General features: G+C 35.0%; 1 protein-coding gene across 1 annotated transcript in view; it reads left to right on the top strand.

Annotated features, from left to right (window-relative positions):
- The window catches only part of CNGA3_3 (Cyclic nucleotide-gated cation channel alpha-3), a 97,222-nt gene that overhangs the window by 54,154 nt on the left and 20,739 nt on the right, over nucleotides 1–22,329 (top strand). The window contains exons 4-6 of the mRNA XM_051215561.1: nucleotides 10,773–10,861; nucleotides 13,093–13,195; nucleotides 19,872–20,026. Coding sequence (XP_051066094.1) covers nucleotides 10,773–10,861; nucleotides 13,093–13,195; nucleotides 19,872–20,026 — 347 coding nt within the window. The remainder of the gene's footprint in view (nucleotides 1–10,772; nucleotides 10,862–13,092; nucleotides 13,196–19,871; nucleotides 20,027–22,329) is intronic.

The raw sequence follows: 22,329 nt of genomic DNA, 5'->3' as shown, positions 1-22,329 counted from the left end.
TTTGGATGACATTTTAATTGTAGCAACGACATTAGAACAGCTACGAGAACGCACGACATTGGTACTGCAACGCATCAGTGACAACGGTTTCCGGTTACGCCTAGAGAAATGCCAGTTTTATTTGCAGTCGGTAAAATACTTGGGGTTCATTTTCGATGCCGACGGCCGCAGGCCGGATCCTGAGAATATCCGAGCTATCAAACTGATGCCAACTCCTACTAATGTCTCGTCACTACGTTCCTTCCTGGGACTTGTCAGCTATTACTCAGCGTTCGTTCCATCGATGCATGATATTCGCGCCCCACTGAATAGCTTACTGCAGAAGAACAGCTCTTGGAACTGGATTAAACAGTGTGACGCTGCCTTTTGTAAACTGAAGTCCATTATTAGTTCGGAATTGCTGTTGACACACTACGATCCAGCCATGCCGATCATCGTAGCTGCAGACGCTTCCGCCTATGGCCTAGGCGCTGTTATCTCCCATCAGTTCCCGGATGCATCGGAAAAAGCCGTTATGCATGTTGCCCGCACACTAACCCCAGCAGAAAAAAAATACAGCCAGATAGAAAAAGAAGCGCTTGCACTTGTGTTTGCTGTGCGCCGTTTCCACAAGTTCCTGTACGGTCGGAGATTCACGCTTCTCACAGATCACAAGCCTTTACTCGCAATATTCGGGTCGAAATCTGGCATTCCAGCTCATTCAGCAAATCGCCTTCAGAGATGGGCTTTAGCACTCTTGGGGTATGATTTCGAAATCCAGTACCGACGCACTCAACAATTCGGTCAGGCGGATGCCTTATCACGGCTCATTAGTGACCAGTTGGCGGCTGAGGAAAACACGGTAATCGCATCTCTGCTAGCGGAAGACCACGCCGAATGTTATCTGACGACCGCAATACGAACTTTGCCGGTATCTGCAACGGACATACAAAATGCTTCTAAGAGCGACCCCATCATCAAGAGAACTATGAGCTATGTCACCAACGGTTGGCCGTCTAAGAAGTTTGATGGTGATATAAAACAGCTGTATCAGCGGCGGGATTCTCTATGCATTGTGAACGACTGCTTGATGTTCGGAGAGAGAGTGGTTGTGCCAGAATCCCTTCGTGCAAAAGTGCTGAAACAGTTCCACCTTGGTCATCCGGGGTTAGACGAATGAAATCCATAGCCAGGAGTCATGCGTATTGGCCGCTAATGGATCAACATATAACAGAATTGGTTGGGAAATGTATGCGGTGTCAGCAAGCGGCAAAAATGAACGCCAAAGTTCCACCAGTTTCATGGCCACAACCTGATCATCCTTGGTCCAGAATACACGTCGACTTTGCAGGCCCGATTAACGGAACCATGTATCTAGTTGTAGTCGACGCCCTTTCGAAATGGCCTGAAATCAACCCTATCATACCGCCAACGACAACTAAAACAATACAGATCCTCACAGAAATTTTCTCCCGAAATGGTATACCAGATGCCATTGTATCTGATAACGGTTCACAGTTTACCTCAAGCCAATTCCAGTCATTCTGTCAACGACTAGCCATAAAGCACTTACGCTCGCCACCATACCACCCGCAGTCGAATGGGCAAGCAGAAAGGTTTGTGGATACGTTCAAAAGAGCCTTGGCTAAAACAAAAGGGGAGGGGACGCCAGCAGACGCGTTGCAAAATTTCTTATACGTGTATCGAACAACACCAAATGAGACGTTGCCTGAGCGAAAGTCCCCAGCAGAGATCCTAATGGGAAGAAGACTGAAAACGATCCACAGTCTGATGCATCCAAGTAATGCACCGACACCAGTACGGACAAAGTTTGAAAAGCGATCCACGTACGAAGTGGGATGTCCGGTGTTTGCCCGTGATTACAGACCGACCCATAGTCCATGGACAGAAGCGCGAGTGGTCAGAAGAATTGGTCGAGTCATGTACGAAGTTGAGGTAGGCAGCGACAGGTGGCAACGCCATCGGAATCAGTTACGCAAACGGTTAGCACCAGACTGCCCATCAACAGAATCAAGTATTCCTCTTGACATCCTGCTAGACACATTCAACTTACCGGCAAACCCACCAAAAGAAAAACCTCAACAACAAGCTGAAACACGTCACAGACGGTGGCCTATCCGAGAACGGCGAGCAACAGTCAGGATGCAGGTTGACCCCAGGAAAGCCCGCTATTAAAGGGGGAGGAGTGTTGGGGACGATAGATCCCCAAACTCATATTTTAAAATTTTATCTTATCGATCATCGAATCGATTAAATGTTAGATATTTTTATTGGGGTCAATTCATGAACTATCGATTAAAGGCGCAAATAGGTCAATTGATGAACTATCGATTAAATGTACAAATAGGTCAATTGATGAACTATCGATTAAATGTTCAAATAGCAGTCAATTGTTGATTAATGTTCAAAAATCTTCCATGACAATATCGATTGTAAATATTTGTATAAATACGCTTGACTTGTATGCTTGATCTGATCTGCCTGACTTGTTATCTGCTGTTGTCTGTAGAATACACTTTCTACACCTTACCCAGACTTCTTGATCGAGTTAGCAGAGTTGGGGACAACGGACCAGAATAGGCTATCGAGTCGCTGAATCATTGATCCTTCGTTCGTTCGAGTAAAACGCATCAGTAATCGCATTCAAGCAATAACGAAGCATAACACTCTTTGATCCCCTTCCAGTTGCTCTCCACAGTAGTTCCTTCTCCATTTAGTAGATTACGAAAGGCCTGGAATTTATTGCCGAGGGCTATCTTGAATTTGTTGAGTTTGTTAGTATGCTGAAGGAAGGCCGTATCGAACTTTTGTGAAATTTTCCGCCCTATTGTCCAGTGCTTCTTGAGTTTCAATTTCATCTTGGCGACCAGCAAGTGATGATCTGATGCTATATCAGCTCCTCTCTTGGTTCTCACGTCCTCTATTGTCCTCCTGAACGTTTTGTTGATGCAAATATGGTCGATTTGGTTTTGCGTGGTGTGATCCGGTGAAGTCCATGTGGTTTTGTGTATGCGTTTATGTGGGAATATGGTGCCACCTATGACCAGCTTATTCAAGGCACATAGGTTTGCGAATCTCTCACCATTTTCGTTTCTTTCTCCCAGTCCGTGTCGTCCCATGATGTCTTCATATCCAGTGTTGTCCGTTCCAACCTTGGCGTTGAAATCTCCCATCAGAATGGTCAGGTCCTTTGTTGGGCACTTCTCGACTATTGACTGCAGCCTATTGTAGAATTGATCTTTAGCGTCTTCATTGTAGTCGTTGGTAGGCGCATAGCATTGGATGATGTTCATTGAAATGCCCGCTTTCTTTGTTTTGAACGAGGCTTTGATGGTCCTCATCTTATAAGTGCATGTTGTGCTTGTTTGGATAGCATCAATGCAACTCCTTGTGTACGTGGGCATTTTCTTCTTGATGGCCGGAGAAAAATAGAAGTTCCCCTGAAGCTATTCGTTGTTGTCTAACTTGCGTCCAATGTGTTTCACTGATCCCAAGCACTTCTAGGTTGTATCTCCTCATTTCTGCAGCAATTTGGAAGGCTCTCCCGGTGTCCCACATTGTACGAACATTCCATGTACCTAAATAAATGGTCACTCTTGTTGTCAGAAGGGGCATCGGCCTCGTAACTTCCGAAGGAACTCGGCTTTCATCATGAGGCGTCATAGTTCTTCTAAATGAAGACCTTCTGACTCCCAGGGCAGAGTTTAAAAGGTTTGAATAATTTTTTCTGGTTAGCGTTTTTTTAGCGAGTTAGTTTTCTACGGGATGGAGACGCTAACCCCATGCCAAACCCTCCTCCTTTATCCGGGCTTGGGACCGGCAGTAGCCCCCGGAGGAACTTTAGGCGGAGTTATTGCATTGATAGTACGTCTTAAAAATGACTTGAGGCCTAGATACCTTACCAATCGTCTACATTATCTTATTTTTATATTAGCGAAATATTAAAGTTGAATGACCAAACGCATTAGACCTTTTAGGCGTAAAGCCAGACCAACGGTTAGATTTTTGTCAGCTACTTTCATATAGCCTAATTTGAGTTAATGATATGTCTGAAATGGAAATATTTAAAGAATAAACTGATCAGATCTATCATATCATTCTTCATGATTTTCTCAGCCATCAACTATAAACAAATAAAGATACTGTATCCAAGATGTAATGTTAACATTTATGTTTCAAGACAAAAAAAGATCGATCTGGAACTATGGAAAAACGTTGATGCTATTATTGAAATGATTTGTTTAGATTAGTTTTCGTTATCAAGACATAAGCCATGTATCACCTGATTCACTGTTATAACTTGTGATTTGTTTTAAATCATTGTTTTCCAAAAAAAGACCCAGATTAGAGAATTCTGATATATGTAGACAGGTACGATTATGTAAACAAAGTTGGTTTGACCATTTACTTAAAGTTATATTATATTATAGATCAGACTTTCAAATATACTGTTTTGATTATTCAGTAGTACTCTTCATCATTTAATATCAGTCATATAGTTGGGTCAGAAGTGGTATAATACAAAGCGTTAAGAATACAACACATATAAGTGAACAATTGTTTTTCAGTTAGATGGTTATGAGGCTTTACTCAAATATACATGATGACGATCTAATTGATTAATTAATAATGATCTGAAAATTAAAATATAGCCAATAAGCTAGATGATATGTTCTAGTGATCTACTCATGAAATATTACTTACTATCATGTTTGCTTCAGTCGGTCATTCTGAAATAAGCTTATTCACGGATGTTGTTTAACAATAGAAAATGGTTTACCTTATTGATTATCGGTTAGCAACTGATTAGTGTTCATTATATGGATCAATCACTGATTTATGTGAATATTTATTGAAAATTACGGATACAATAAATTGGCAATTAATCTATCTGATAATCACATAGTTGACTAACATTACTCATTATGTAAAAGCAAATATAGACCCATACGATTAAAGGCACTTGAAAAAAAACTAAAATCATTTTTATGTTTAAACAAAGGCAAGCATACAATCGTTGGTTCTAGTGGTTTCATGAGTACTATTTTATCGTTTAGTGATAAGATTCATTTCGAGCTGTTCACTAATAGAAGTGTTATAGTAGAAACACGTGTTTAAAGCACATAATCGCATGACTTTCTTGGTGTTGGATTAATAACAAATGACAAATATATCTCTATTTATATCTAAAAATGTGGTTACATTTGAAGTTGATAGTTTGTATAACATTTCTATTGATTGAAACGTATTGTTCACATGTGCTATTGAATTCGACTTTTCTTAATCAAATAAGGTGGTCAGTTTGTCACAAGCCACATAGAATCTTGAGTGTGCGTTGATGCATCACATTAATACATCAAGATGAAAGTATCAAAATGAACATCACTTCTGTAGAAGTGGTGGTATAACTGATAGTTAGAAAAACCACATAAATATTCGGATTAGAGAAAACAAGATTGGTTTTCAGAATGAAAGTTGTAAAATAACTTTGAAACTGAGGATTTTTAAAAAGATCAAGAATGAACGTATTTAGCCCATTATAGCCAGTTTTGAGATACGCTACCCAACGTTTTGAATCATTGATGACAATAATTGTAAGAGCACTCAACATATAATCCGCATTTACTAACATGAATCGGACTAACAGTCAATAAATTCATGGAGTTATTCGTATTTCAGTCTGTTAAAAATCAGATTTTTAGACATTAGAGCATAGTCAAAAGACATGCGTTCTTTTTAGACTTATAGTGATATTGAGGTGATGCATTTGATAGAAATCATCATTGTAATACAAAATGAAAAGTGATGAGACAGTGATTTGTTCGCCTCATCTACCAACTTATAATGTTAAATGTCTGTCTCCTAATGAAGTTATTATATCACAACTTGGCATAGAGGAGGATTGTGATGGGAAGTTGTTCATTAAAGTTTTTAGTATTGATAATTTTATGCTCGTACAAGTTGATGCTTCCACGACATAAAATTAGCTTAATTTTATTCCACAGATTTTGAACCAAATCGATAACTAGATACAATATGATAAATGAATACATTACCAGTGTTACATATATTCAAACAACTATCAGAAAGCTCTGTTGGAATGTATCGTAAATGGTTTCCCGGTTATTAGATAAACTCAGTGGGGTACAAAACGATATCGTGATAACTTCTGAAGTAGAAAATAATGACTGATTGCCCACTTTAGACATACTTTTGTGTCAAAGGGAGGATGGTACTATAACCCGGTCAGTGTATAGGAAACCAACTTGGATGGGGCAATATTTAAATTTCCATAGTTTCTGTTCATGGCAATACAAACGAGGTTTGAGTGTCTCTTTAAAAGGACTAAAAGAATTTGCACTGCTGACATCGTTGAAAAAGACGAAAAACTGCTGATTGACACATTAATATCAAACGGTTATCCACCAAAGTTCATTAATAGGTGCAAAAGACACCTAACGCCATCGTGTTTATTCGGTTCCGAAGAAAAATGTTTATATTCATCTACCATATAGAGGTGAATTCAATATTGTAGTTTTAAGACAGAGATTGAAAGCAGCCATCGAGAAAACCTGTTATGCTCCTTAATTGGTTGTGATTGAAAAGTTTAAGCCCTTGATTCCAAAATAGACCTACACGATGCACAAATGATTACGCCACATCCCATTTTATTTACCTATTCACATGTTTGTGTGGACACACATACATAGGGCGGAGTAATCGAACAATGTAATCAAAGATCATTGAACGTGTGCCTAGATGGCTTCAAAACCAATTAGTGTCAAATGATCCGAACAAAATGCGAGGTAAAAAACCATGTTAATCGATAACGAAACATAAAATTGAAATGTAGCACAAAATTGACATTATTACAGCTTTTAAAACGTTGTATAGAAATTGTCATAGACGATTTCTCAAGTCTATTGAAGCCTTGGCTATTTGTAAATTGAATTCCCCCTTATGTGTACAAAAACAATTTGTCGTAAACTTGAATTTACCTTGGTAATACTTAAGTCATTCTAGGATAATGCGATAATTTCCTATTCTTTCTATACTATATAAAATTGTTTCTCTCCACTTTTTTACTTGAACGTTCATTCAATTGACCTTTATTAGTTTTCATAGAAAATGCCCTGACAATTATATATGTGACCAGATTGTTCGAAATCTGTAGCGCGAATACACCACATTTTTCAGTTCAATTCCGTCTTCTCATTGTTCTATCGGAGTTTTTAGAATTGCCTCTATCCAAGATTTCCACATTTTTCCAGTCGAATGTGTGTCCGCAGTTGTGTATTAATATAAGTGAGAATATGTCACGGCGTTTGATCGTTAACTGATATTCATGCAGGCGAAGATGAAGGAGGCATCCACTTTGTTCGATGTAGTGTTTTCCGTAGTTGACATAATTTATTTTGTAGATGATATTCGATTTTTCTTCTTTTGTCATTTCATCCTTTGGCTTTCTTAGGATTGATTGTAGTGGTTTCGTTGGTTTGTGTGTAACACCCATTCCGAAAGGTTTAAACAATCTCGCTGAGGTATCTTATATGTATGGTAGGGTGATTCGCTTTTTGTTTTCTATACTTAACTTTGTTTCTGATGATGCGTTTGGCTGGTATTTTTTGATGAAGTTGATTGGGTAGACGTTCTTTTGGAAGATGGTATTCAGGTATTTTTCTTCATTTTTTCGTACTGTGAGTATGTTGCAGTGTGTCCTCGCTCTCTTGAACAACTGCATACAAACTTTGTTCAAGAGATTGATCACACCATGGAGAACCAGATAGATCAAATTTAGTTCAATAGAAAAATCAGGAGGATAATGGAGGATGTGAGAACAAGTAGATGAGTTGATATCGCTTCAGATCACCACTAGCTGGTTGTGGTACACATTCCTTCCCATTGATGTCACTACACGAATGATAGAACAAATCACGATGACCACCAGACAAGTCAACAGTGGGAAAGCAGCAGGACCTAACAATATACCAGCTGAAGCTTTGAAGTCACACATAGAAGCAACTCCAAGCATGCCTCACCTTCTTTTCAGGAGGATTTGGGAGGAAGATTTATAAGCAAAGATATATAGCGGCTAGCAGTGGAATCCAAGACACGGGCTTCGTCCTATTTGGGACTCATCAGCTGGATATATTTGCATCTCAGAGTTGATAATCATTCTGGGTCTCGAACCCCAATACCTTTCGCTTCAAATGCCATCACGTTAACCACTTAGTTACTATTTCCTGATAGCCGCTTGCTTTAAATTCACTTGGTATCGCTTACTTTATAATAAAAAATATTTCTAATCAAAATTGGAGATTAATTAGACTTAAAGGAGATGACTCTAATTATTATTAATAAGAAAATTTTAATTTTAAAATAAGTGAAAATTACCTTACCAATACAAATGTATGTCAATTGTTTTTTAAAACAATCAAAGATCTATAACCTGTCTAGTCTCCTTATTTGTAAATGTATATATGTGGCATTACATTAACCTATTGAAACAATAGATTACATAAATATGCTTTAAAGACTTCAATATTTTAAACTAATTAATAGTACAATCTTGAAATATTTAATGATTAGCGTCGCATAATTTTCACTAGAAATGTCCAATAAATGAAGAAGTTCAATTTTAATACATTTTCTTATCAAAAGTGAAATTGAACTTGTTAAGATCACAAAAAATTGCCGATAAATCTTTTATGATCATATCAATTCAAATGTTTATTCAACTGTGGTGTGTGCTACTTATATTAACATAAGTAGTATATGATGTTAGTCGTAAACAGATGGTCTGGCAGCAGAGAGACAAGAGGATCGAACATTAAAGAATGGAAACAGGATGCAATTTGTATGAAAATGTAAGAACAATGAAGTCTGAGTCATTGTGAGACAATCGATGGACATTTTGCAAATTAAGTATATACTTTATGATTGTTAGATTTTATTAACAGGCACTGTAATTTCGTGCTAAATGCATTCGATTGTCCCCACTGGTTTCCATGTTCACTGCACTACTATCGACCTATATCATTATAGTTTAAGCTCACATTTAATAATCGTCTTCTAATTATTTAAGTTTCATTTATGTATTTCTTTAGAATTATGTAAAAAAAAAGGAAAAACTTTCCGAAAAATTTGGAATATTTATGTTTCGAGTAAACATAAAAGTTTTCTTACATTCTTATTTCATATTTTATTCAATATACATAAGTAGCAAATAGATATAACATTTATAAGTGAATTAAAAGCAGAAATTATGTGTAATAATCAATAAGATAGCCTATTTGAATATCTGGGTTACTTTTTCCTGCCATTTGGATAATTCAACAAGTTATTTTTTTGCTTGTTTGGTTTAATACATTATTATGCCTATTAATCTCATAACCAATTCAGGTGTGTTTGTGGAAAGTTTACGATATTTCACTGTACAAGTGACAAAACAGTCCAATTAGAGACATCATGATTACTGTTGATTCTTGAAATGTTAACATCTAACTGGTAACTAATCAATATTTATTCCAAGTGTCGATTAAGAAATAAGAAAAGGAAACTTGTTGAAATACCTTATGCTAAGAATTCTATATTGTACCAAAAGTATTACACTGAATAAAGACACTGATAATAGTAATAATAACATTAATAATAATAATGACAGTAACTTGGACGTCTCGTATAGATTATTATAAAGAAAACATTTTAAATCTAAGAAACGTCAGAAAGTATCTATCATCAGTTCTTATAGCATATATAAACGTGCTACTTAGTTGACTTTGATGTAATTAAATGAAAAATTGCTCTTTTAACTCGTATTTATTCAAGACTTGAATAGTTTACTGGTAATCTAACGCCGCCTCGCCCGAACACTCTACTCGACCCACCTCTCTGCACCAGACTGCCCCAACTAGCACCCCAGCCCCAAGCCTGCAACGGCATCCGCTGGACAACACCCTTCCCCTCTCCTGATTGGGGGCGACTACAAATGTAGTGAGCAGAACACCCGTGGGGACAATATATATGGAACAAAGCCATTAAACAATAATAATAATGAATAATCGAATATATTTAACATAAGATTACAGGACTTGTTAATAAAATCTAACAATCATAAAGTATATACTTAATTTGCAAAATGTCCATCGATTGTCTCACAATGACTCAGACTTCATTGTTCTTACATTTTCATACAAATTGCATCCTGTTTCCATTCTTTAATGTTCGATCCTCTTGTCTCTCTGCTGCCAGACCATCTGTTTACGACTAACATCATATACTACTTATGTCAATACAAGTAGCACACACCACATCAACATCACTTATTGTGATAATAACTGAGACACTTCTGAATCTAATTTTTTTAAAAAAAACAGCTTTCTTCAAGATTGAATATATGCGTTTTTTGGCAACAAAACCCGAAAATTTTGGAACCTAAGTCAAAATATTCGTGTTAGTAGCATAGAAACACTTAACTGTCGGTTTCCACTCTCTAATAATCATTTAGATAAAGCATTTGAAAAAAAATGATCTGTACAATTCTATTAGTATTAACGTATCTTTTATAGATGGAATACGATCCAATCAATAAGTAGTCTTTCATTAACCCTTAGTTTTCAATTTTTTGCCTTTCTATAATAATCAATATCTCATCGTACATAAAATATTGTTGCTCAGTCAAACAGGTATCATTTATTTATAAGGATGTGGTTTGATGTTAATTACCTTAGTTTCAATTTCACATTGATAAACTATTCCCATTCTGTATATAGGATAATGCTAAAAGTTATATGCGTGAAAATTCAGTGAATAAAGATCTTCAGAATCGAATTCTTCGCTGGTATGATTATGCTTGGTCAAAGTGAGTTTGTTGAAATTTGAAAAAAATTGTAATCTGTTGTCTAATCAAACTTAGTTGATATAGTTGTAGTCTTCTGGCTGATATCAATATACATAAGGATAACGGTAGTAATGTAAACATGGATAGAATCCAAACATAAGGTTCATAGATTGAGGTTTATGAATTGGAATAAAACATACTACAGCCTCAAACAAATCAAATTTAAGATAACTACTCTTTTCTTTTTGTGAAAAATTCTAAACGAGAGGAAAGCTGGTTTTTACCTTGCGATAAGCGTGATAAAATTGACCCTTATTTTGTTATTAAGACACATAATTGAAAAACATATGTCTGTTGTGCAATCGCAAAGACATGGTATAAAAGTTAAGTTACAAGGGATGCTTTCTACTTCTAATGTAGATTTTATGTGAAATGAAATCAACACGACGAGTGTACTACATGTGAATTAGAGCATAATCAAGGCTATCTCTAATGTTTATCACGTTCCTCCGTGTATTTTGACTTATCCGAAGCATAAACTTAACTTTTTGAAGATTTTTTAGTTGTGTTTTAGACGCTATTGATCTATGCAAACGACATTGTTATTGACTAGTTATGAGTCAACACTTCACATATAGTCCACTATATAGTGCCGAAGCAGTATGAGAAAACAATAAACAATATCTAAGGCTTTAAAAAGACTATCAAGGGTGAATAATCTTTGGCCATATGGATAGCTTTCTTTACTTCAGTTTTATTTGATTTACAACAAGTGAATCAAATCACAATATAGGATATCTACTATTTATGTAAAAAACTGAATGTTTATTGTAATATTTTATAAGTTGCAATATACGTAAACTCACTCTACATCAACTTCATTGACTACGAAAAGGCATTTGACAGCGTGGACAGAACAACTCTATGGAAACTTCTTCGACACTACGGCGTGCCTCAGAAGATAGTCAATATCATACAGAACTCATATGATGGATTAAACTGCAAAATCGTGCATGGAGGACAGTTGACAAAGTCGTTCGAAGTGAAGACCGGTGTCAGGCAAGTTTGCTTACTCTCATCCTTTCTCTTTCTCCTGGTGATCGACTGGATCATGAAGACGTCAACATCTGAAGGGAAACACGGGACACAGTGGATATCTAGGATGCAGTTGAACGATCTGGACTTCGCAGATGATCTGGCCCTTCTATCCCAAACGCAACAACAGATGCAGGAGAAGACGAACAGTGTGGCAGCAGCCTCGGCAGCAGTAGGTCTCAATATACACAAAGAGAAAAGCAAGATTCTCCGATACAACACATCATGCACCAATCCAATCACAATTGACGGAGACGATTTGGAAGATGTGAAAACCTTTACATATTTGGGCAGCATCATTGGTGAACAGGGTGGAGCTGATGCAGATGTGAAGGCGCGGATCGGCAAAGCAAGAGCAGCATATTTACAACTGAGGAACATCTGGAACTCAAAGCAACTGTCAACCAACACCAAGGTCAGGATTTTCAATACAAATGTCAAGACAGTTCTACTGTATGGGGCGGAAACCTGGAGAACTACGAAAGCCATCATCCAGAAAATACAGGTGTTTATTAACGGTTATCTACGCAAAATACTTCAGATTCGTTGGCTGGACATTATTAGCAACAACCAACTGTGGGAAAGAACAAACCAGATTCCAGCGGAGGAAGAAATCAGGAAGAAGCTGTGGAAGTGGATAGGACACACATTGAGGAAAGCACCGAACTGCGTCACAAGACAAGCCCTCACATGGAATCCTGAAGGTCAAAGGAAAAGAGGAAGACCAAAGAACACATTACGCCGGGAAATAGAGATAGACATGAGAAAATTGAACAAGAACCGGATGGAACTAGAAAAGAAGGTGGAGGACAGAGTGAGTTGGAGAATGCTGGTCGGCGGCCTATGCTCCATTGGGAGTAACAGGCGTAAGTAAGTAAGTAAGTAATGTACGCAAACACCATTTTCTTATTCGCTAAACCATTTATTCAACTTAAGTGTTTCAGTATACTTTAACACTCAATCAAGTGTCTTGAGCATTTCACTGAGTTACTGAATCACCAACTACTGAAAAAATCTGGTCATATATATCTATGTGTTACATAATAGTCATAGAATGAAATGGAACATATTTGAAACTATGTATCAAATCCTTATAAGTTCCTAAAATCCTATTACTGTTAACTGTTACATATACATTATGACTTTTCATTTATCAGAGGTAGTGGAAGAGGCGGTCAAGATATTAATTCATTGGGAATGTTACCAGATAAATTAAAAACAGAACTTGCACTCAATGTAAATTTGGAAACATTAAAAAAGGTAATTTATTTTATGGCGTTAATTCGATTTCATTTTTTTCCTTTTTATTACTTTATTATTATTTTAAATGGAATTCAATAATTTGATAAATGTTTATATTCTCATGATGTTTACACATCAACCATAAAATTATTGAATAGCTAGTAGTATATAATGATTTCTCCTCATTAGTTTGATATATCTCATTTTAGACTACTTTTAATTGAAGGTACATTCTTGTTTGTTTAGTTATCTACCAACAACATTAAATAGTAATACCACTGTAATCGCCAAGTGATTGAGATTGAACAATGTGTACAATTGGTTATCGTCTCAATAACTGAATAAATGAGTGGTTCCATAGATCATTGAAGTTCATGTTTTTTAATTCGCTTTACGATCAATAGTTTGCATTACTGAACAATACCAAACAGGAATGAACCAATCTTGTAGAAATTTCTAGATTTTATCGATTTCAGATAAAAATGTAAAAATGTAGGATTCATTTCTTCAAGAAATCAAGTACTAATGGTCCGTCGCGTCTTTTAGTATGCTGTTTGGTAACTGTCCCCAAGGACGGTTTTGTACTGTATATATACGTTTTGAATTGCGTTTGTTGTTATCGCTCGTTTCTGGCTATTTGCAGAATATACTTCCATATTCCAAGCTTGGACTTCTCCCTCTAGTTAGCGGGGCTTGGACGCATCAATAGCCAACTTACCGGTCTTTGGTCACCGAGTCTTTGTTCTCGTTCGCAGATTAAATGAACTCGTGATAGCTTCAACCCTAGTAAAATCCTACCTGTTACGTTTATTTTCCTAAAACATTACCTAAAGGATGCTGAAAAAACGTTTATAAAAAAGCAATTCACAAGAAAAAGATTTCACAGAATATCATGACAATAAAATCACTTGGAATACAAAATTGAGTGACAAAATTTATCATTACATTATTGTAATTATACTGAAGTAACTATTTCTCTATTGAAAATATGTGCAATAAATAGTATCATAAGGCTATGAATGATTAAATCTACTTCATATAATCATTTCTATTAAATTTAAAGTTGTTATTTTATTTCTACTCATCATTACTACTAGTAATAAACAACTCAACGAATTATTGACATTTTCTGTGTAAACAAAATACTTTAATCTGTTGACATATTTGATTATATTTAAGATTTCCTTATGCGAACTTTAATTAATTTTTTTAGAATAGATTTAAGTGCTTCCAGATATTCCATGGTGCAACTCAGTTGTTTAGAGGTTAAGCACTCATGCGTGAAACTGATAAGTCCTGGGTTCGAATCTCGCGAGGCAGGATCATGCATGTACACTGGTGAGGAGCTTCATACTAGAACGAAACGGTCATTCACTGCTTTTAAGTTTTCCATGGTGATCTAGCATCGATTGACTCATAAATTCAACCATTAAATATAAAACTGTTAGTAATCACAAAGTTAAAACTTACTAAATTATCCAATCAAGATAGTAAAATATCAACAAAAAAGCGTTATAAGCAATGATGGATAGTGACTAGCAGTGGAATCCAGGACGCGCGTTTCGTCCTATTTGGGACTCGTCAGCTGGACGTACCTGTATCTCAGAGTTGATGTTCACTTCGGGACTCGAACCCAATACCGTTCGCTTCAAACGCCATTGCGTTATCCACACATCCTGGATTACACTGCTAACCACTGTCCATCATCGCTTATAATGCTTGTGAATTAGGGCAATATCGAGGCGATCTGCAAAGTATGCACATATGCCAATAAGAGACTGATCACTTCCAGTGCTAAAAATCAATGGAAAGTTTCAAGTAAACTTACCAAGTGAATTTAATTCAGATTATTATTTGTAAGTTATAAAATCGAATGCCAAATACACATCCTAACAATGTACAGTATATAACATTAAACATATTTTTCGATGGAAATATTTTTAGCACACGTTTGAGCAACTAATTTCATCCATTTCATGGATTATTAAGTATAAGTGAGTCATTGAAATGTATCATTTTCAACTTTAACATATCTAGAAACTTAGTCCATATTGCAGAATAATATCATTCACTTTCAAGTCTTAAAATAATTATCATTGAGGATATTGCATAACTTCAAAGTACATTGTTTACGTTAGAATTGTACAGCTTGACACTAAGTGACGAAAACTTACGTGTTATTGTTAGGTTTGAGTGATGGCACCAAACTAGAATGCTTGTGTTACATTGTCACATGATAATGACTAATGTCTTATGGTTTGCTTTATAGTATTGACTAAATTTCCTCTTCAATCTTAAAATACAGCTAGTATTTGATCTTACTTGGGGATGGATTTGATTATATAAAAGAAGTATAAATTTTCCCAATTTACTTCAAGTTGTAAAGTCAAAACATTTAAATGATGAAAATTATTCATAATTTTATCTAATGTCCAATGATAGACCATGTCCTAACTATCACAATAGGTTATTGACTTGATGGATCTTATTAATTAGAATGGAGTCAAAATAACAGTTGAGACAGAATAATATTAATTTATTAAATTTCGTGGATTCTTTTCAGCTGCTAACAACTATATTCGTACTAAAGAATAACGTTGGTGTATAATATAAAATAAAGTAGTAGACATTAGTGACAGGGAGAACTGGAGTAGCGGTGCTTACATATGTGAACAAGCTTATGTGAGATTATTGCAAGATGAACTTTAAAACATAGCCTGACTGAGGTAGTTATTTTATGGAGTCCGGAAACTGGTAAGATACATTATGTAATCAATAAAGAAGATATGAAAAGCTTACATAGATTTAAGGTCATCTAAAAAATGATATAGAAAACATAAAGCGAAGAGGTGTCAGTTATCTAGAAACCGAAGTTGATGGCACGGGCTACATAATAATTGTAAAAATGAAGAGTTTGTATAAGAATTTAGCAAGTAAAAAGTACTAATGAATGAATAAGTCATTCCAGAGTAGGTGAAATAATAATTGGCTTTGCGAAGATTTGGATAATTTGATGAGAAACCGTATGTTATCAAAGTTATGCAATTTATTTACGCATTACATTTCCAATTGCTATTTCCTTTAAAAACTCTTAAGGATTTATTATTACTATGTACTGACTATGTGAAATTCGCTTTAGAAGATGAGAATTTTCAACAGATTGATAGAGTAGCTATAGATAGTTCTTTAGGATCGTTGCTGGCATATGCATTTATGCGGTATGTGAAAAATCTAGATGGAGACTCATTTCAAAAGACGTGTCTGTATAAGAGTTGCGTGGACGATATCGTAATCATCGTTAATAACCGTGAAAATGTGAACCATTTGCTAAAAGAACTCAATACAAGTCAAACGCATATTTCTTTTACTGAACAAGCTCCCTTTTCTTGACATATTGATTAGTTGAAGAGTCTATTGTTCCATCAAACGTATAAAAATCAGACATGAACAGGGCAATACCTTAATTTCCGTAGTTAATGTCCAATGCAGTACGATGTGGGATAATACAGAGTTTATTCAATAGGATAAGTCGTTTTTGTACTAGCGTTACTGTGGAGGGAGATATGAAGCTCTTAACTGAAACATTTATGAATAACGGTTATTCATTAAATTTTATATGCTGCTGGAAGCGTGATAATACGATACAATCTATGACGTTTTTGGCAGCCAAAGAATGAGTCTATAACACCTTAGAAGCAACTCAAATAGACTCATATTGAAACAAAGACTAGCTATCAATGAGACATTTTATGCAAACCAACTCGTCATTATTGAAACGTCAATGTCTATGTGTCGCCAACAGCATGTAAGCGATTGTGTCACATCCCATTGCGTCTACTGATTAACTTGTATGTGCGAAAACACGTATATAAGAAGGAGCAATAGCGAGCTGCAAGGTTGGCTGAGAACTATCCTTAATGGCTACAAAAACAAATGAATTCCAACGGTCAAATAAGATCACAGCGTAGACAAATATATTCGACCACTGAGAAATATTTGGTTGAGCCTGGTCATAAGATTGATATCAAGTTAGCCTTCGTAGTTTTGTATAAACGTTTTATAGGCTGTCTACCATTGTTTATCGAAGCATTGACTATATGAGAACTGGAACTTCTTTTATTTGTTCAAAAACAATTTGTTCTTACCCTTAACCCACCCAGGAAATATTGATTTACTATGCAATGTGGTCTTTATATTGTTTTTATGTACTTTGTTGTTATCATCTTTATTTCCGCTTACCTTCTAGTTTGTCAAGTTGACCTTTTTTCAGATCTAATGTCTTAACAAAGATATGTGTGATCAGATTGTTCGAAATGTAATGCACATAATTTTGATGACTTTCGCTTTCTCATAGTATTATTCAAATTTATGAAAGGGATTAACTGTTTTAAATTAGCGGAGATTTTATAACAAAGTAAACAACATGGTAACAATAATAAAGATTATTACAAATGACCTTTAATAAGAATGTTAATTTACCAAGGTTATGAACAGTTGATAACTGTCTCTTTCTGAATACATACATCTGGTTTGAGGATGTAGTGTCGGTTATTATGTTAAGTCCATATATCTTATTCTAGCTTTCGGACAGTCCATTCAACTTGAGTCACATTCTGACCTTGTTATTAATTCGCTTATCAGTCTTCACTGTTTTTATATGAGCGCATAGGTGTGTGTACATTTCTTATCCCATTACTCATCACGTGTCTGTAACTTACTTTTGTGTAACTATAATTATTGATTAACGCTTGGCTAAATGGGAGTTAGTGGCTTACCAGCCATCTCCACTGCGCGTCGTTTTTCTTCTCTCTATTCCATTCACTTCATGTACAAAATATATGTATTCACAAGTTCATTCTCGGTATTCGACTTATTTAATTCCGTTATTGACTAACGCGATTTAAGTCGATGATTATATACGAGGATAGGCGATATCAAACATTGGAGTCAGATCTCGGGCGACTAAAGTGGAGAGCCCTTTCGACAACATCGTTCGATCTAAATGAGGACAAAATTAAATAACGGGCCTCCACGAAAAGGATTTTATTCGCTACTTCTTCAGTGAATCGACGAGTTATTTTGTCTGTCAATGATTATGAAGAAATGATAACAATCACTGATAAACCAAATATAAAATAAATGGAGAACTGTTGCATAATTTAGAGTAAATTCATCTCCTAGTCTTTTATTCTTCTGGAAATATTCGAGAATATCAATATGTACGCTTCTCTTTTTTCTTTCGATGTTTGTACTTCGTCACATACAGGTAAATTGATAAATACATCTGGAAGCACCAAGAAATATGGATTTGTAGACTTTTATTTGTTTCAAGGACAAGTTTGTTTTCAATTACTATTCTTCTAGTCCTTCATTGGTTTAAAGTTTATGAGTATAGTCTAAAAAAGTTTGCATAATTCCTTATTATAGCTTAATAGACGAAAAGTTATAATTATTATGAATCGTACTCCATATATTTCTCCGGTGTGTATTTCTTTGCAGCTTCTTAAATTTTATAGTTCATCAATGGTTGAGATCATGAGTCAAGTGAAGCTAGATCACCATGGAAAACCTTGAAGCACTGAACGGCCGTTTCATTCTATTGTGGGACTCTTCAGCAGTGTTTTTATTTAAAAGAACACATCAGAAATTCATTAGATTATCAAGATTTGAATTGAATCATTACAAAATGTACATTATTTCATAAATATCCATAAATACATATTTTTACGTCCTTTATTCTTTGAAGTAATGTCAAACCTGAATTGTATGATTAACAACGAAACATAGAATCCTTATCTTGACAATCGATATAAGAGTGATAAACCGGAAAAAAGTCCTTTTAAAGTTTCTAACCAAATATAAAGTCATAAAGTAGTCCACGTTAATTAAATAACGAGTACTGAAAGTGTGAGTTTAGTAGGCCTTATCAATAATACAAATCACAAGTGAATTGTTACGTAAATGACTATGGTATTTAACTTTTTATAACTTTATATTCTCATTATGACTAAAATCTTTGCTTGAAATTCGATTTCTGTCACAAATAATTATTTCGTTTTAACGTTACTTCAACTGTTTTTTTATCGCTGTTAATGATAACGTTTTAGCTGTCGAATTAATTGCTTATAGACTTGTCAGAATGAGGATTTGTGGAGAATATAGTATTTTAACAGTTGCATTCACGAGTCAATCTAAGCTACACAACCATTGAAAACCTGGAAGCATTGGATGACCATTTCGTCTCAAGATGGATTTCCTGGAGTTCTAATGAGAAACCATTACCAGTGGAAACAGTTATCAGCTTCAGACAATGAATGAAGGGTTGGGCAAAATCATAGGTTGATTAAAGTTAGACATTGATACTGTTGGATGCTGGTTCAGTGGTCTAGAGGTTAAGAGTTAATGTACGAGACCGAAAGTTCAGTGTCCCAGTCCCACATTTGGGGATCGTTAATATGCACGGGTAAGGAGTCCCATACTAGGACGAGACGGCCGTCCAATGCTTCTAGGCATTCAGTGGTGGTCTAGCTTAAATCGGTTCATGAATCCAACGTCTAAAATTAAAGGCTTGTTTAAAAATATTTCTTTTGTATATTTTTCTGTTTATAAATGTTATGAAATGATTTTTCCCTTCATGACTACATATTTAATTGTCATTTTTTTTTGTGTTTTTTGAAATATATTCTATTACAAGGTGACAATATTTCATGAATGTCGACCAGAGTTTTTACATGATATTGTTTTGAAAATGCGTCCACTAGTTTTAACACCTGGTGATTTAATTTGTCGTAAAGGTGAAATAGCACGTGAAATGTTTATTATTGCCGATGGTGTACTTGAGGTACTCAGGTAAAATGTGATTATATTTTGTTCAAAATACTTTGTTTATCATTTGTATTTGTTTTACTACTGTTATAACTTGTGGACTGGGTGCCCTATTAATGTTTTCCTTAATGATACCGCCAATTAGGGAGCAGTGAAAATCAATCGGACCAATGACACATAAAACCCATAAGAGCAGTCTAGAGTACTTATCGGTCCTGCTACCTGCCTAGCCATACCAGTTAAATCCAGAACACTTATCTCAGACTCTGCAATATGAGTAGTTTATTTCAAGCATACTCGGTTTATATATCAAACAGACAAACCACATAGTACCATAAAATGTGAAACAACATTTATACAAGATTTAGCCAAATGTGGCTGTGAATGAGGGAGGTAATGATTAATAGATAGGGCATAATTCATGAATGGTAAATCGTATAATACTGGTCCACAGATCGAAATAAAGTTCATAATAAGAAGGACATGAATATGAATAGTTTAGGACGGAACGGCCGTCCAGTACTTCAAGGTTTTTCATGATGGTTTAGATTATCGGGATATAACAACTACTCATTTTTGTTCCTTAGTGTGTTTGTAAATTAATGACAATAATTGGATTGGTTTATATTTTCTTTAATGTTTAGAATAGAAGTTGATAATCTATGTTGATATTCACGTATATGAAATTCCATTCAATATTTTAAAAGATCCCTATAGACTTGTTAAGTTTAGTTGTGATTTTAATTTATTAAAAGCAAAGTGATTATATAATCCGTCAAATATGATTTAAATAGTGGAATAGTCTCGATTAGAGTATTACACAGGATTATAAGTTCGTTTATTAAGATATAATTTCCACTAATCTAATTTATTACTTTTTCATAAACTTAAGTGAAATCCATTACTTACTTCTGGTAATAAAAAAAACATTGAAGAAGATTCTTGTAAAGTAATTGAATAACTCATGTCAAATTTATCACGTAATGCTTATGCAAACCAAAGCCATTGCGATAATTTGCTGGTATTTTTGGACTCTGGTCCACCAGGGTGATTGGTACCTATATGGTTGCGCCACAGGATTGAGCTGTACCTATATGGTGTCTGGTTCTCCTGTTAAACAGGGTTGAGCTGTACTGTTTGGATTGTCACGTGAAAGTCCGGATGGTGTCTGGTTCTCCTGAAAACCAATGTAAAATTACCCTGGCCCACAAGCGTACATAATATAACTGAATATATATTGTTGGACTCGATTTCTTAAAGAAATAGTTTTAACTTCTCCATATTTATTCTTGCTGAAACCAACTGTCATTGATTTTTATATCGCACACAAACTATCATTTAGTCAAAAGGAATAAATCTGGATATTATAGGGTGATTTTTTAAAATTCAACAACATGTATGATTTCATTGTTTAGTCTAAGTTATATTGTGATTTTATGTAGATTTGTTATATATCTATAGCAAATGAAATATCATTATAGGTATGCATTTTATATATAAGATGTAGATGTATCTTTTCAAGATGTTATTAAAAACTGGTCACATTCAAACATAAACATTATTAATTAAATAGTTGAATTCATGAGCTAGACCACTTTGGAAAACCTGGAAGCACTAGACATTAGCACAGTTGTATGCCAGTCCAGTGGTCTAGAGGTAACGTGATCGCGCGCGAGACTGATAGGTCTTGGATTCGAATCTTGCTAGTCAGGATCGTGAATGCGCACTGCTGAAGAGTCCCACAATAAGATGAAATGATCATCCATTGCTTCCAAGTTCTCCATGGTAGTTTAATTTCGAGTGACTCATGAATTCAACTATTAAATTACTATAATATCCACATGTACTCCTCTCTGATTACAAACATGATGAATCGGAAAATACACAACCATATAAAATGCAATTATACTATTAAATCTTAACATTCTGTTCAAATTCAGTACATTCATTTTATTTATTTATTCATAAACATTTCCCCTTCATAAATATACAACTAAACTCAATTTTCTTAAAATTCACTATTTTATTAAATCTTCAGGTCACTAATATTAATTTGATTGTTAGATTTCTTTTTGACAGCAGTAAAGATAGATAACTGATAGAAACATAATTTATCGGTCACTTAAATCAATATACAAAGATTTATTTATTTATTTCTAAGGAACTGATGAAGAAGATTTAAATTGGGTCAAAATCCATATTTTAATTAACTGGTCATTCAATTAGTATTATTAAAGTAATATATATATATATATATATATATATATATATATATATATATCAATAGTTGAAATCATGAGTCGAAAGGTTAAGCACTCACGCGAGAG

Source organism: Schistosoma haematobium, chromosome 4, assembly GCF_000699445.3.
Source record: "Schistosoma haematobium chromosome 4, whole genome shotgun sequence".
In the NCBI taxonomy this organism is placed as follows: domain Eukaryota; kingdom Metazoa; phylum Platyhelminthes; class Trematoda; order Strigeidida; family Schistosomatidae; genus Schistosoma; species Schistosoma haematobium.
The sequence above is the reverse complement of the archived record's forward strand: the minus strand, read 5'-3'. Positions and strand labels throughout refer to the sequence as shown.